The sequence below is a fragment of the Telmatherina bonti genome, assembly GCF_933228915.1.
Source record: "Telmatherina bonti genome assembly, chromosome: 22".
In the NCBI taxonomy this organism is placed as follows: Eukaryota; Metazoa; Chordata; class Actinopteri; order Atheriniformes; family Telmatherinidae; genus Telmatherina; species Telmatherina bonti.
The window spans coordinates 14,577,909-14,593,958 of record NC_136631.1 but is presented as its reverse complement, the minus strand read 5'-3'; the positions used below and the strand labels follow the sequence as shown (position 1 = coordinate 14,593,958).

The 16,050-nt window shown below is 38.9% G+C and overlaps 2 protein-coding genes across 2 annotated transcripts in view; one reads left to right on the top strand and one right to left on the bottom strand.

Moving 5' to 3' along the window:
• The first annotated feature begins 6,311 nt into the window (after positions 1-6,311).
• Positions 6,312-7,843, top strand: gchfr (GTP cyclohydrolase I feedback regulator). The gene is made up of 3 exons (XM_079262048.1): positions 6,312-6,437; positions 6,956-7,050; positions 7,619-7,843. Exons 1-3 carry the CDS (start codon positions 6,402-6,404, stop codon positions 7,746-7,748), a joined length of 261 nt encoding a protein of 86 aa, XP_079118174.1. The 5' UTR covers positions 6,312-6,401; the 3' UTR covers positions 7,749-7,843.
• Positions 7,844-11,447: 3,604 nt separating this feature from the next.
• Positions 11,448-16,050, bottom strand: part of dnajc17 (DnaJ (Hsp40) homolog, subfamily C, member 17) — a 32,610-nt gene continuing 28,007 nt past the window's right edge. The window contains exon 11 of the mRNA XM_079261982.1: positions 11,448-11,611. Coding sequence (XP_079118108.1) covers positions 11,486-11,611 — 126 coding nt within the window. The 3' untranslated portion in view covers positions 11,448-11,485. The remainder of the gene's footprint in view (positions 11,612-16,050) is intronic.

Sequence of the window (16,050 nt, the reverse complement as noted above, 5' to 3'; positions counted from 1 at the left end):
GTCATTTGTTTAATAATCTTTATATTTCTTGACTTCTGATCCATTTTGTCCTTAAGTGTTTGGACAAGATGGCATCAACAATGACATCAACAAGCTAAGCAAGTCATCACACTAACAGCTAGAACTAAAATGTTGGATCATAGAGTCTTTGTTTAAATTGTTTGTTAAATATTATAGTAAATAATAGATCAGATGCCTCAAAAAGTATTTTTAACCATTGACCAAAATATTATCTTTACAGTTATGTAATGAAGAGAGGCTTAAAGTACAGAATCTGTTTGGTATTTTAAGTTTAGAAATGGCTGCTCTTTAAGATGTAAAACTTTTGCTTTCAGATGGTCTTATGTGAGTAAAACTTAAAATGTTTCCCTTATTAATTAATCAAATAAATACATGAAGGTGATTCTAGCTATGGAATTTGTAAGCTACTGCTATGAGCTTGTAACATGCAGGAAAAGAGCTCTCAATACCGGTGAAACATGCCACCCCTCAACTGTTTAAAAAATAAATAAATACATCACAGACAAAAAAGTCATTTCTTTGCCGAACTGCGTGATTCATTCTGGGTAAAACAGAGCAATCTGGTTGGTTCAGCAATATAAAATTCCTTCAATTCAGCTTTATTTGTTTAGCACCACTTCAGAACAATGTTGTCACAGGGCACTTTACATACACATCATTTCAAGCCAATTCATTCATAACCTTTTATAGAAACCACCTGATTGCATTGAACCATGACTTCGATCCAATCCCCCATCCTGAGCATGTACAAGGCGGCAGTGGGAAGGAAAAAACTCCCCTTTAACAGGAAGTAAACATCCAGCAGAACCCAGCTCAGAGAGGGCAGCCATCTGCCTCGACTGGTTGGGGTGGAGACGACAGAAAAGACAGATCAACATGTACAACTGCACTTATTCAGAAAGACCTGCGGAAAAAAGGAGAAATAAGTTAGAGATGGCAATATTGTCATATATTTATACATGATTACATTAGAAAAATGGAGCGAGGTACTTCTCAGTGCATCAGGTGAAGTCCCCATTGCTACATAAGTAATGGATGTCTAGACTACCCATAACTATAAGAGCAAACAAGCATAACCTGGACATTCAAGCTGTTGTAGATCGAGATAAGGAAAAAAAAAAACTGTTCATAATCCAAAGGTACAGCATCATCTGTAAATGACCGAGTAAGCATGATGACATGAGCATGAATGGGTTTCACTTGCCCAGAGTCAGTGTTTCATAAAACAGAGGCAGCAGTTTGATATCTGATGTGCATTGGTTTATACTGTCTGCTCAGAAGCAACTTGCTTTCAGTTAACTTATTTAACTTTCATAAAATATATAATCAGCTGTAAATAAAAGTAAAAGTTAGACTTAGGCTTAGGTTGAATTTGATGTGGATATGAGGCTGTATGAAGTTCACAATAAATTGTCTTGAGGTAAATAGCGAATGGATGCGTCTGATTTTTCCATTTCATAGTTCATAGCCTCAATTTTTTTTTTCTAATAACTCTCAAAGGTTTTTCATCTCAGACAGCTGTTCTTGGGAATGTGGATGGATTGAGATATTTCTCAGTTCAATGTGATTCAAAGAAAATATTTCTTATAACCGAAGTTGTACAGCGAAGAAGCAGTTTCACTAAATGCTAATTACTGTGGTCAAATTCACAGAATGCAACACAGAAAAGAAGAAGACATGCAGACAAGTAAACCAAGATGCATAACTGTGACATTCCAGCCTTCCTAAAGTTTCCTCCACTCCTGTGTTTATTTCATGTTGTGTTGTTTCCTGTTATTAATTCTCCAATATGTCCCGTTTGCGGTAACCCATAGGGGATACTCACCATGCGCAAATTCAAAGTCTAAACTGAGGTGACGAGAGAAAGGATGCAGTGTGTAAGAAAACATCACTCCAAATATCTGATGGTGTTATTCTTAATCACAGAGGGAAAACTCTCCCCAAACAAATCTCCTTTCCAGTATGCTGAACCACTGAAACCACATCCTGGTGTTGTTCAACAAAATGCTAACCTGGTGACAGCTCTTGAAATGCTTTATGGCGTTACATACCACTACGATGTGTTGTGTAACTCCTTAACCCAACCTTATCTTTCTCTGAGTGCAGTGTGTCAAAGCAGAAGGCGAGGTAACATAAGGTGAAAAGAGAGCTGAGGGGAAGGAGGACATTTCCAAGACTGTTATTTAGCATCTCTGCAGTTTGGAGGCACTTTATGAAATCTGCGCGTTATCTAGAGCTAATGAAAGGAGGCAAGCAATATGTCTCCTTGCAGAACTGATCATGTGAAACTCGGGTGGGGAAAAAAAACAAGTAAAAAAATATAAATTCACAAGGATATAAGTCTCAGGAAGAAATAAGTAGCTACAGTGATTCATCACAGCCAATCCCTTATAAACACATACACTTTGTAACCCTAATCCTGAATCTATCAGAAAGCTGTCTGTTGTTTCTGCTCTCCCACAGTTTATATGGCTCGGTGTTACATTGGAAAATCACTCCAACACGCATACATTAAACACACACACACACGTCCTGCTGTATAGTTCATTCCTATCCAGCTCCCACTCAGTGATTTAAAGCGATTGCTTCAGCAGAGCAACCTCTGTTCTGATCTTCACCCACACATTTTCACAGCAAGTAAATCCGTCAAACATGTTTATCATAGAAAACCTGATGTTCTGTTTGGGATTTCTGACACGCGCAAGAGTTAGACTTTACAAGACATAAAGTTTATTTTTAAAGATTTAACTTTACTGTGCTCAATGACACATTGAAATGCTTACCAAGAACATGATTGTTTAGTGGGTATTTTGAGTTTTGTTTGTTTTTGTTTAATTTTAGCTTTTTCTTTTAACCTTCTAATACCAGAGTTTGGCTTGCAATATAAACAAACAATTATCATTCTCAGATGTGTTATATTTATATTGGTTGTATATCAGTAAATATTAACTTAGCACAAAAAGTTATGGAATTTGTTTAGTTGATTATTTTCATTGACGTGAAAGAGTTGTGCTTCAGTGGAATATGCCATACAGCCAAATGTAGGGGTTGTCGCTCAAAAATGTGCAAAAATCCCCTAAAATATTCTCGTATTGGTATTTGCATCAGTTTTAGCTGCTTGGTGGATTGAAATATTGCACACTCTTACGGTAATATATATATATATATATATATATATATATATATATATATATATATATATATATATATATATATATATATATATATATATGTATATACATATTTATAGTCACCTTTACAACCTGTGAGCTGATGACAGTACTTCTGTGGGATCAGCAACACTTGTTGTGACAGCACCAGATGGTAGTGTAAGAGTCCACATTTGTTCCCAACATGTTCCAGTAACACAAAATTAAGTATTATGGTGCACACAGCCAAACATGCAATGCTCACAGCAGGTTAAAACAATTGTAAGATGATTTGATGTCTGCTTAAATTACTCGCTTTTACTTGTTACTTTGCAGACATTCCACCATAGTAAAGCCAGATAAACCATCATTGTTGTGCTTTCTATGTTTACTGTCTTCAATGTAATTTGTGATGGCTCTAAATAATGGAGGAAAAGTATGCAAAAAGGGAAGGTTTGGGGGTTTTTTTCTGCTGTTAACACTTATGATGCTTACAATATCATAATTTTCTATATGAAGAAAGTGTCCCTGCAGTCATACATTAGCTGAGAGGGTTAAGGCAAAGGCCTCATCAGAAGATCAAATGCTTCCTGTGAACCCACCAGGGATGTGCTCCACTGTCACCACAGGTCACAGCAGAATATGCTTGGAAGGAGCGTATTTTTCAACAAGTAGGTGGTCTCTGGGTTTTTTGGGGCCTTAACAACAACCCTGCTGTGTGATATGTTTCCTTTTCCTTTCCTTTTTTTTTTACAGGGTAACCGAGGCAGATAAAACATGAAAGCAAAGACACATTCCACAGAAAAACCTGCTTCTCTTTTTAAAATAACAATTATCCAGATCTATATGGCACACAGTTAAATATGGAAATAAATGTGTCAATCAGCAGCAGGTTTTCCAAGGGGAAAGTATTGTGACAATGTTTATGTATTTAATTTTGTACTGCAGCCCTGGAGTGGATTATTGGCAGATATTTGTGAGGGTTGGTGAAGATTGTGGAAACAAATATGGACAGTATCAGGCAGACCTGGACTAATCTGGGGTGGTGCTACCAGTCTGCACCACAGGGTAATGGCCAAGAAGACCCATGCCCACAATTTTGAAGTAATTACCTGTATTGTAGCTGTATTGTAGCCACTGCTGCACCTGAAGCAACTGGATTCACTCACAGATGAAAGCATGTTTATGTCTGGAATCATTTTGGTCACTGACAGCCACCATCCATTCATTTGACATACAGAATTATCTATGTCCATTGTTACCTATAGATGTAACAATGATTTTTACATACTGCACCTTTAAACTGCCTAGCAATGATGATTCAAGCAATTAAATGTTTACATAAGACCTGCGATCTGCCAATACAATAATATCTCCTTCGAACTAAAGAAAAGACTGAACACATAATAGTGGAAGTGTGTCAGTAACAACTGTCACAGGTGCAAGATGTTTCTGTTTTGTTAATTACTAATTCTGAAATACACTTTGCTTTTCTGGATGTTTTCTTTTAGTCTAGCGTCTGTTTTTCATCTCACACGGTCCTGTTCCCAAGTCATAGTAACCTCATTTACATGGAAACTCCACAGGTTTCATTTGCTCTTGTGACAGGTGTGTAACACATCTTCCATTCTCAATGATTTCAATGACCCTAGCTTGTTTTGCTTTTGTTTTTTGTTTTGTTATGTGTTTGTTTGTGTTTCTTTTCATCATTAGAACAGTTTGCAGATAGATTTTTGTATTTTGCTATGCTTTACCTTCACCAAATTTGTCTTTCGGACCAATTCATTGGATCCAATCCCTGCTTTTCCAGTAAAACTGCTTGTTTGATTCTACTTCCAGTCTGTTGTGGAATTGATTTTCTCCCTGGCAAATTATCATAACTTAATAATTTTATAGACGTCATCATTATCATGATATGACTATTTTGACTTTACAATCTATTTCTGGATCTATTCTAAACTTTGCACATGGTATTTAGGTGTTTTAATAATTCTAATAAGGCCTTTTTGTTTTGAATTATTTATTTATTAAATGATTTCTAAATAAATTTTTAAAAAAAAAAACTCTGCAAAAATGAGTACAAAAAACCTCTTTAGGAAAGCTTCTCAGCAATACTCACCAAACACCTCTAACCACAGACTTAAGTAAGTGTACAAGTCCTGAATAATCTAAATTTCTGGTCATAATTGCTGTGACAGACCCATTTGACATTCAAAAGCCTTACTGGTTCACAGCTCACAGTGCTTGCACAATATCTGATAAGATCTCAGAAAAGCATTTCATTTCTTGGTAAACTACTTTGGTAAGGATTACATCTTCATAATTGGTCGCAGGAGAGGGCATGACTAAATGAGCTCTGGTTTGCCTGGATTCATGTCTGTCTACCTCCCAATATTATGCAGTGATCAGCCGTATACCTTCCCACTGAGCATGACATGCAAGGCCTAACTGAATGTCCACCAGGTTCTTTGTGCATCCAAGGGACATTATGCTCATATTACTGATTTTTATCAGCGTCCCTGCCATTTTTTCTTTCCTTTGGTCTATGTCTTTCATTTCCCTCTAAGTCGACAGAATTATCCAGAATTACTATTACTGCTCTCAGGAGGAAATTCATAAATCTCTGGGCAGGAGAGAGTTCCAGGAAAGAGTAAGTAATACACGCATGTACATTGTGTCACTGCAGAGAAAATTACTAAATGAAATGCTCATAAACATGTTTTCTTTTTGTGCATAAAAGGATGTGGTCTGAAGTAAAAAAGGACAAAAAAAATAAAAAACATAATAAAACTGGCTTCAACGGGATGTTTTAGACTGGTGTGTTGCCTGTCTTGCTTAACAAAGCACATTCAATTTCTCAAAAAGCACATTTGTTCTCTTTAAGCAACAGAGTAGCGATTTTATTGTTGACTTTTGAAATAAGGGGGTAGCAACACTGCGTAATTAAACTGAATGATGAACTGCCATCGTGAAAAAAAAAAAAAAACATGCATGCACATTGGTCAATATTTCTCATGTCAATGAACTCGCAGAGATGTTGAGCAATGCTCACACAGAGCAGGCAGCACCCCTGACAGATGCTGGAGGAGAAGTTGTGATTGGTCCGCTGCGGTGGGTGTTTCCGCATTCCCGCAAAGAGCTGCACGAGCGCAAGAAGCGGACGTCGCTCGCGTCTGTTAGGACACGTCTTCATTCATTCCCAGTGGAGACGACCAAAGCCAGGAGGCAGGGATGCCTTACATGCTCATCAGTACCCAGATCCGACTGGTGTGTATTTTGCATCAAGAAATGACTCGTGTGGAGGGATGACGCGCATGAGTTGCGCATTGTTTACTTAGTTGGCTGCGCAACACAGAGCATAGGAATAATCTATCAAAGTTGGATGTTGGAAATTATGGTTATGCAAATTCTGATTACGTGGGGTTGATAATAGAGCCATGAAGGTACTCCCTCGCTCTCGCTCTCTCTCTCTCTCTCTCTCTCGCCATTGTGCCCTTAACCAAAACCACATGTTGCCCGCTTCTCTGCCTCTCTCAATGCGCATGTTCAATTTTTTGTCTACACGACTCCTGCAACCTAATTCTACGGCCTCAGAGAATTGGATAATCTATTTATAGCCCATCCAGATATTAGAGATTATGATCAGCACCTGCCACCGGGCTGCAGGTGTAGCCTGTGACCTGCAGCCAGGCCTGCAGTGTCTGCTGTTTTTAGCCAAGAATAGTTTTCTCTGCACATCTATCAAGCAAACTATCAAATGTATGTACTTCACTGTTGCATTTCAGGAGAATGGCCCTACAAATGTGGGAGATGAGTTTTCTGATCCAACTGTCATGAATTACCTGGGAGCAAGAAAAATCACTGTGCTGGGAAACAATTTGTAAGTACTGAAGAAGGAGGCAGACGGTCATTGTTTTTTGCGTAAACTAGTCAAAATTGGAAATTTCCTGGAATAAAAAAAAAACAAAAAAGGTATAAATGACCCAGATTTAGTGTTGTACGACTACCTCTATTACATTTCGCAACAGTGAAGAATGAGCTGTGTTGCTACACAGGTGCAGAATCAGTCAGGTGTGCCATAAATATGCTTTTAGGTCATGTTTCCCATCTGAGTCCGTTTTAAGTATTGTTTTTATTTCGCATTATATTTTGGCAGTTGTACATATCAGATTAAGTCATATGGACAAGAGAGGGGGGAATCCTGTGATGGAGGAAGGCTTCTGCTTTGCAGGTTTAGAATAAACAAGGTGATGGAATACAGATCACTAAAGTGTTGTCATTGGCAGTCTGATTTAAATGCTGCTGGGAAATGAACCAAGGTGTGGAAGGAAGTGAACGAGCACCAGAACAATTTGCAGCATTATAGTTTCCAGGCAAAGTATACTCAAAGACAGAGAAAGCCCACATCGGTGGAAATCAGAACGACTTTGTTTATGCTTGTATTTTAGTTCTGAATACCACGTGGACGACCCGCCCCGCCTAGTGCTGGACAAGCTGGAGAAAATCGGCTTCCGTGTGCTGACGATGACAGGTGTGGGACAGACACTGGTGTGGTGTCTCCACAAAGAGACGGAATGACTGATCGTGAAGCAGATGTTTTTTTAAAAAAAAAACCTTCTAAAAGCCTTTTTCTATTTTAAAAGGAGACTAAATCATGCAGGAGAACTTTTTTTTTTTTTTTTACTCTGTTCTGCTTGTTGCATGTTTAGTTTCAGATTACCTTGAAGTGGTGATATGACAGATACAAAGATAATAAAACAACTTACCATTGATTTTATAGGATGTATTTCTCAGTATTGCTGTTTGCAGGGAGTAGCATTTTCTCATCTACGTTAGGTTTGTACTTACAGCATCATATGAAGATGCTCTACATCATGTATGATTAAGTTTTGTAAAGATGTGGATTTTTTCTTCATGTTTTAAATAAAAGATTAAAACGGTAAGATAACATCGAACACACCGGTAGAATAGTAATTCAATCGACACTCATGTATAGAACTTAATGAACATTAGTTTTCAAAAGCATCTCAGACAAACAGAAAGGAGGAGTGTTGTCTCTGAGAGCCAAAAAGCGCTGGGTGGTTTCATTACAGCCTTAGGTCTGCCAGCGCATGTCTGAGGCCAGCCCAGATCACTAACCCACAACCCAGAAACCCTGCCAACCAGCTCACAGCCAAACTCTTACTAGACCTGCTGCCTCACACATGACTTAGATTCCACCTCCACACTACAGATCAAATGGAGCTGGTGCTTCCCAGTTCTCGGACCACAGATATCCAGATACTGTTTGCACTTAACAACTCCAATGCTTCAACATATGAAATGGAGAATCCATGGTTCTGCTGGAACTGATGTGACAAAAGGCTCATCCTCCCAGGCCGGTTGCATGCAGTACAAGCCACTGTGGTCTTGGGGCTGGGTTGGTGGCGAATGTGTTTCCTGTAATTCCGTTTCCTCTGTTGTCCTTCGAACAAAGTTTGTGTGTTTCTGGGCTTTTTTTTTTTTTTTTTCACATTGCTTGGATATTGGAAAAGGATACACATAAACAAAACCATGTGATGAGGGGATTTTGCAGGAGGAGAGGAGCAGATGTCTCCCACCACACCACTATGTTCCACTCCACAGCTGGACATTGTGTAACAGAACCATGGAGAGGCAGTGCAGGAGTGGCAAGGGGATGAATGACTAGATTGGATGTTGCAAAGCTTCCATGTGGCTCCTAAATAAAACAATGATGGGAGAAAGTGCAGCCACATTGGCCTAGACAAACCATATACCATAGTGATGGGAAAAACAGACGTATTGGAGAAATAATGTTCCATAGTCAGAAGACCTTGTTATAAAACCTGCAATAGTCTGGCACTGTATGTTCCGACTTAATTTGGGTCAAAGAATGGTAGCATGTCACTTCACAGAGCATAAATAAGCAATGGGAAGTTTGCAGAATCATCCAGACATCTGTTACATAAGATTATTGGGAAATGACTTACAATAACAAAGAGAAATTTGTTGAGGTCCTATTATGTGTTGTTCCTCAATTTTAACTGGTCCATGTCTTGTCACACAGTCCAACAAAACCAAGGGTGGAGTATAAGTGTAGGAATGGGAAAATGGGTGCATTTCTGCAAAATCTCCGTTTCAACTCCTTCTGATAACTAACACTTGCAAAACTACAGGTTCTTGTCTGGACTGGTAGGAAAAAAAGACCATAATGTGTACATGTCTTAGAAATGATAGATTTCTATAGTTTCTTTTAATATTGCAAGGAAAGAAATTGTTTCTTCGAGTCAAAAGAGAAATTAATAAAGGTGTTTGTGAGTTTAGTGTTAAAGCCAGATGAGGTTTTATAAATGGTACAGTTATGTATTGGACTATTTTTGTATTTTAACTTTGATGATTAAAAGTCACATTGTCTTCCTATCACTGTACAGTAATGGACATTTACTTGGATTTATAGTTCGTTAATTAGAATAAAATGTCATATATAGCGAGCAGTTACTGTTGATGTCTTGTTGTGTTTCCAGGAGTTTTATTTCTGAATTTTTTTCCTCAAATTTATTTGTAAAAATATTAAAACCCAAAGTTAGTTAAAGTTTTGATAGAATGGAAACTGCAACCGTAATATACTGCAAGACATCCAGTATATTTTTAGAAAATAAAATTATCCATTAGGCACCGAGTCTTGGAGCAAAGATAGAAAGAGGATCTCTAGTTTGTCTACAAATGAGTGAGAAAGCTGTGTGAACTGTGTGAAAACAAAGCACGTTAAAGGAAATACGGTAAGGATTTGGATATTTAAATGTGTAAAGACCAAAGGAGGCAAAAGTCTAAATTGGACAACTAAGATTTAGATTTAGATGAAACTGGGGTCAGAAGCAACCAAGAGAGTCCCTGACACAAATGTACATTGTGGTTGTTAAAATAAGTTCTCCTGATTTTTTTTAGGATTAAATCCACACTGTAGCCAAATATAAAAAGGAACATCCAGATTGTTGTCAGAAACAGCTCCAAAGGCTCCACTTGGAGATGGTATGAGGAAGTGTCAGTGACCTCAGCAACTCTTATTTAGTTTTAGGATGGCAGCACAGGAGCAGAAACGTTCATCAGCAACTGCCTTGAAGACATCGTTTCTCGGAATGTCTGTGCACTTCTCAACAAGACGTTTCAAGCTACATTTGTGATAAAGAGAAGAAGACATGAACAAGTCCGTCCGTTGTCCATACACCAACAAAGATTGAGATAAATTTTGAAAAGAATATATATAATTTTTTTTTTTTTTTTTAAAAAGCACCAATAATCTTATACTATTCGTAAGATTTTTGCTGGAAGAATATGAGGAAAATAACTTCAAAGTGTTAGTAGTGAAAAGTGGGAAAACACAAATTTGTAAAAGCATGACTGTCCCAACTTTGTAGTTGTTTCAGGCTTAAAATATAAAAAGATGGCAGGAAGTTTAGAATATATGACAAGCTCTAATTCAAGCAAAGCTATATATGGTTGGCAGATTACATGCTAGTATTTCAGCAACATATCTAACAATGAACAATCCAGTGTAGTCTTTAAATTGTGCAGTTAACAGGGCCTCCTGAGTCCAAAGTAGAACCTTAGATATACTGTATCCAAAGCCCAGGGAACAATCATTTTAACCACCAGAACTGTAATGGAGGGTCTCCAGAGGAGTTTAGTTTTCATCGCACAGGCCCACAAAGATTCCTTGAAAGCTTACCTAGTGTTCCCATCATAGCCTGATTACTGGTTTAACATGGGGCGGAACATATTTCCAAGTAGTCACATCACAGAGCGTATGGTTTGGATCATTTCTCATTTCACAGCTTCTGAACAAATATTCAGGCAACAAAAACTAATGACTTGACATTACAACTAGTTGGGTTTGATTATAAAAGGCAATGATATGTTACATTTAGCAAAATAATGGGCTAATGATGCAAAGTACATAGTAGTACTGTTTTTATTGTATTTAATGTTATACAGCCAGCTTCTTCTGGCTCTTAAAAGCTGGATCCTTTAAATGAGAAAATGCCCTTAATACTGTATTCAATTTAAATGATGTAGCAATTAAATATTAGCAATAGGTTAATCATTTTCACATAAATATTTCACTGATTTCACCACTTATCCTTATAAGATTATAAATGGAACAGCATGGAAAATGAAAACACATTCATTAAATCATTTTTTACTTAAAAATGTATTATTTTTTCAGACAAACAAAATGTAACAAAAACACAAAAGAAGCTTTATTAAACTAAAGCCTCTTTGAGTCACATGATGCTGCTCAGCTGGATCTTCAGGTGCTACGACACGCCACCTTCTTCTTCGTCCTCTTTCTGCATTTGTTCAATGAGTCTCTGACGTTCGGCCGCCTGCCTCATCCTCATCATCACTACGCTTTCGTAGTCCCGCTCATTTGTCAGGGAGCCCTAAAGGGAAAAAAAAAAAAACATGCAAACAGGCTTTCATGAGGATACAACTTTAATAAATGAGCCCCTGATACATTTAACCAATAATAAAAACCAAGCACATACTGTCATAGAGGTGATATTCCTTGTTGGTTACCCCAGCATGACACAACATAAAAACCAGAGGAAACATAACGGACCACAACAAGCATCCAGCAAGTTGATGCTCTCTGATCACCATAAGAAGGCTCCTCTTCAGACAATCCAAGGAGGTCCCACTCCATGCATGGCAACATCCCATCAGAAGCCAAAATCTCAGACACAACAAGGCATTTAAAACTGAACTTTCTGCAAAATCAGTGATGTGGGGATCATCTTTACAATTCCTATCCTTCAATCTTACTTGCCCCATATTGCTTTAAAGGGGTGCTATTATGGTATTTGGAGTTTTCTGAGCTTTCTACAGTGTTACAGTGTTGAATCCTCATCAGGCATGTGAACGACACTGTTTTTTATCACCTAAACGCATGTTTGAGTTGGAGTTCCAGCACTGTCTCCGTTTGGTTTCCATGGCGACAAAAACATTTTAGAGAGTTTTTTCTACTTGGAAATCCTTGTGACGTCCCGGGGGATAAGGTTCGGTGATTGATTACCTTCTACTGGTTAACAAGGGCATGTACAAATACATCAGGCGGGTGGAAAACATCGGATAAAGTTATTTCCAACGATGGCTGGTGAGTTTACCAAAGAGAGACATCCTGCTGCATTCGTTGCTGTGGGTTGCTGTTTTCCACTTCATTTTCAGGGTCTGATTCAGGTTCCAACATGTAGGGCTGTATGCTATATGTTGATATTGTATTTTGTTTTTTTTACTGAGTTTATATTAGCCTAATCCTTCTGTCTATGAGATGTTACAATGATGGCGAAAGCAGTTGCGGTGCTCGCTCCCGATGTAGTGCAGTGGCGGGAGGCGGGGCTTAATGCGAAAGAGTCTCAATCCACTCGTTTTGCCCACAGGCTGATCTGACAGCCTACGGAGAGGGTCGGTCTGAAGTAAATAAAGCGATTTGTGACGATAACTCCATCAATCCAAGACCTTCTGGTCTCAAAAATAAAAATAAATTAGTCTGAAATGCCCATAATAGTTTCACTTTAATTTTTTCTAACTGACTACAATGTGACTCATAAATGCGGGTTTCTTTTTGGACATCAAAAAGTGTCCACTGTATGCTTTCTGTGCACAAAAAGTACTGTGTCCAAACCCAAATAGATCAACTCTTGTCTTGTCTCATGCAAACATCATGAGGAGTGACAAAGGACCAAGCTGACAAAGCTCCAGATAAAAAGTTAAATGGTTTCTGGTGCACTCCTGAAGAATAAACGGAAATTTTAGGTGTAAAGACAGAGCAGAAGGACTGTGGCTTACATTCAGTCTGTTTGCTTTCACAACCAGGACTGTTAGTGCAGAGAAGAGGAAAATTCAGACAGATGCCCTCATTCTAGTTACCATTAGCATGAAGAGAGCGTGAACATGCATGAGACAGCAGCCCACATTTGATGGAGTAATTCCACTGCCTGAGATCATTATACCCCAAAATATGAGCGATGAACTGGGGCCTGGCAGATGCCCGGCCTATCGCTGTGTTTATGTTGTTTCTTTGAATGGTTATGGCATGGCTGTCAATAGCAACAGATTCTCTGACTGTGGGATGAATGAGAAAGGGCAGCCAGTGGCTAATGGCTAATTAAGCTAAGTTAAACACAGGGCAGATGCCTTGTACACACACTCAATGCAACACTGTATAAGGGCATGCATTAGACACACACACACATGCACTCACACCCAATTTATAAGGGGAAGGATGGCCCTGTATCCACACTGAATGTACCGCATGAGAAGATTATATGAAGTAAGATCTATAAGCCAAGAAAGTGTCTCTTTAACAAGACAGCAAGCAGCGAGAGACTGACTGTGTGCATCAAGGGGCTGAAAGAGAGTGAATGAGAACAATAAAAAAATAAATAAAAAGGTTGGGGTTTTTTTTTTTTCTTCAGTGCACTTGTGGAGCTGAGGCATCTGGAAAACATCACAGGGACTCCACTGTCTGTGATGAGAGAAAAAGGGTAAAGCGTCAGAGGAGACTAGAGGAGAGGGTCTGCAAAGGGAAGTTGCCCCCACTCCACCCCTGCATTGAGGAAACCTGCGATTATCATTCCAATAATGTGAGCTCAAGGCCTTGTCTGACACGCAACCATGAAATATCACGCAAACACCATTAAGTAAATAAACAGCTCTTGCATCTTCAAACTGAATAAAACACAAGCAAGCATGCAAGCAACAGAGGAAATACCCCCCCCACACACACACACACAGCAAACAAATACCCACTCCGTCATGCCCTCTACTGGTCACTATGCCAAAGTAAACCTAAAAACCAGGAGGAAGAAGTCCAACCTTTCTTCTCATGCTGAGCTTACGGGCAGATTGTGCCATTCTTAGGATTAAGAGGAATTCTGAATATTAACAGGTGGGCCGCGTGATGACTCTGTTCTTGAGAAGAGGGATGTTTCCTCGCCTGTGGAGTTAATTTAACAACATGCATGTTTCGCCAGTGCATCATTCTGTAACTCAACACTCAGTGTGCACACATCCATGCGTGTGTCTGTGTGTTTCGTGCTGCAACATTGGGGCCCAGGGTGAGTAGAAAACCACAGAACACAAACAACGGGCCCCTGCACAAAGCCCAGAGAGAGAGGCCACCACAGATATAGAATAGTCATAAAACACACACGCAAACACACATACAAGTAAGTTGGGGATTATCTATGTGACATCAGCACATGGCTAGATTTCCAAACAGCACACCCCGAGTCTGAACTTAGGCTGGTTATGACATCATGAATACCACCAGCTCCGTGAGTCAGGCAGCATAACACACACTTACACATCCACGCTCTGATGCTCGTTCCCACACACAGCAGGACGCTTCTCAGAACGCAGGTGGCCACTGTGTTTCCCCACCACAACTTGTCAGATGACATTCCCGTTACACCACGTCTGTTAACGCGTGAGCACGAGCAAGGGAAGTGGGGAAGTGTGTGTGCGCGTTAAAGACAATAGTTTTGGATGTGAAAAAGATGAGACTCAATCTACAACTGTAAAGAGACATTCCTAGTTAATACTCCAGACACACTCATAGCTCAGTCTGACAGGTTACCAATTGCTTTTTATATAATGGACCACTTGTTAACGCCATCCAATGTCTCAAAGTTGGAGATCGCTGTGCCAAGAAATGTCTGGACAGGCTCCAAAGAGAAGAACTGGCTTTTCCTAACAACCCTGCTGTGGTTGGACCTAACAATTCTGCCTCAAATGCAATGTGGTGAACTTAATCAACGGACTATTTGTCTTCAGTGTGTGTGGCGGCATACTGTGTGTTTCTGTGTCACTGATTTCTGCAGCATGTGATTGATGAGAGGCAACACTTGTTTAGAGATCATTTCTGTGTGATTGAGTGAGTGACTGAATGAGTGAGGGATGCCTGAGCTCTCAAACTAACTCAAACAAACTGGCAGAGTGTACTGTTCACGTAACACTGGAGCAAAGGTGAAACTCCTGTGCAGACGAAACTTAGGAAGAGGATTAATCACCGTTCATTACAAGGTTCTGCAGACATACTGTAAAACCCCAAAGGTTTGGTCTATTATACTGTTTTTGTTGGGGAAAGCAAACACTTCACATAGATTATGGCCCAAATCTACTTCCTGTACTTAACCCTTTTTGCAAAGATGTTAAGCAAACATCTGTTCTATGACTGAGACTCTAAAACAACATCAATTATTTGATGGAGACAACCATTAACAGTGTGAAGAAGCAAAAAAAAAACAAAAAACTATTAGGTCATTTCAGCAATGCTGAGTTGTTTTTTTTTATTATTATATTATTACAACAGAATAAAGAACTGAATGCTACACTGTTCAGCTAATTAAATTCAAGCGTTGACAGTTCCATGCAGCTTAGATAATTTAAAAAAAAACAAAAAAAACAGACATAAAACAGAAGACTTTGTAGCACATGAGTGAAAACTATTCTCAGGAATTTGTGGATGGCAGCAGACAGTAAATTCAAATGTTAAGGCTTGTGGGGGCAGTGATGTGCAAAGTTAGCAGGTATGTGTATGTGTGCTTGTGCAAGGTTGTAGGTGGTCACAGTATTCAGCATAATGGATGTCTCTTGGGTGGAGATGGAGATTGGAATCTGTAAAATTAAAAGAAATAAACACTGAAAAGAGAAATGGAAGCAAAGACCTGAACTCCTCGTGCCCTGGCAGTTCTCTTTATGATGGATGGGCTTAAGGACTCTGAAAAGGGAAATTTAAGGGTTTTGCCTCTCTAATATCCAACAATATATTTTTCTAAAAGCAAAGCATATATACATATACATATATATATATATATAT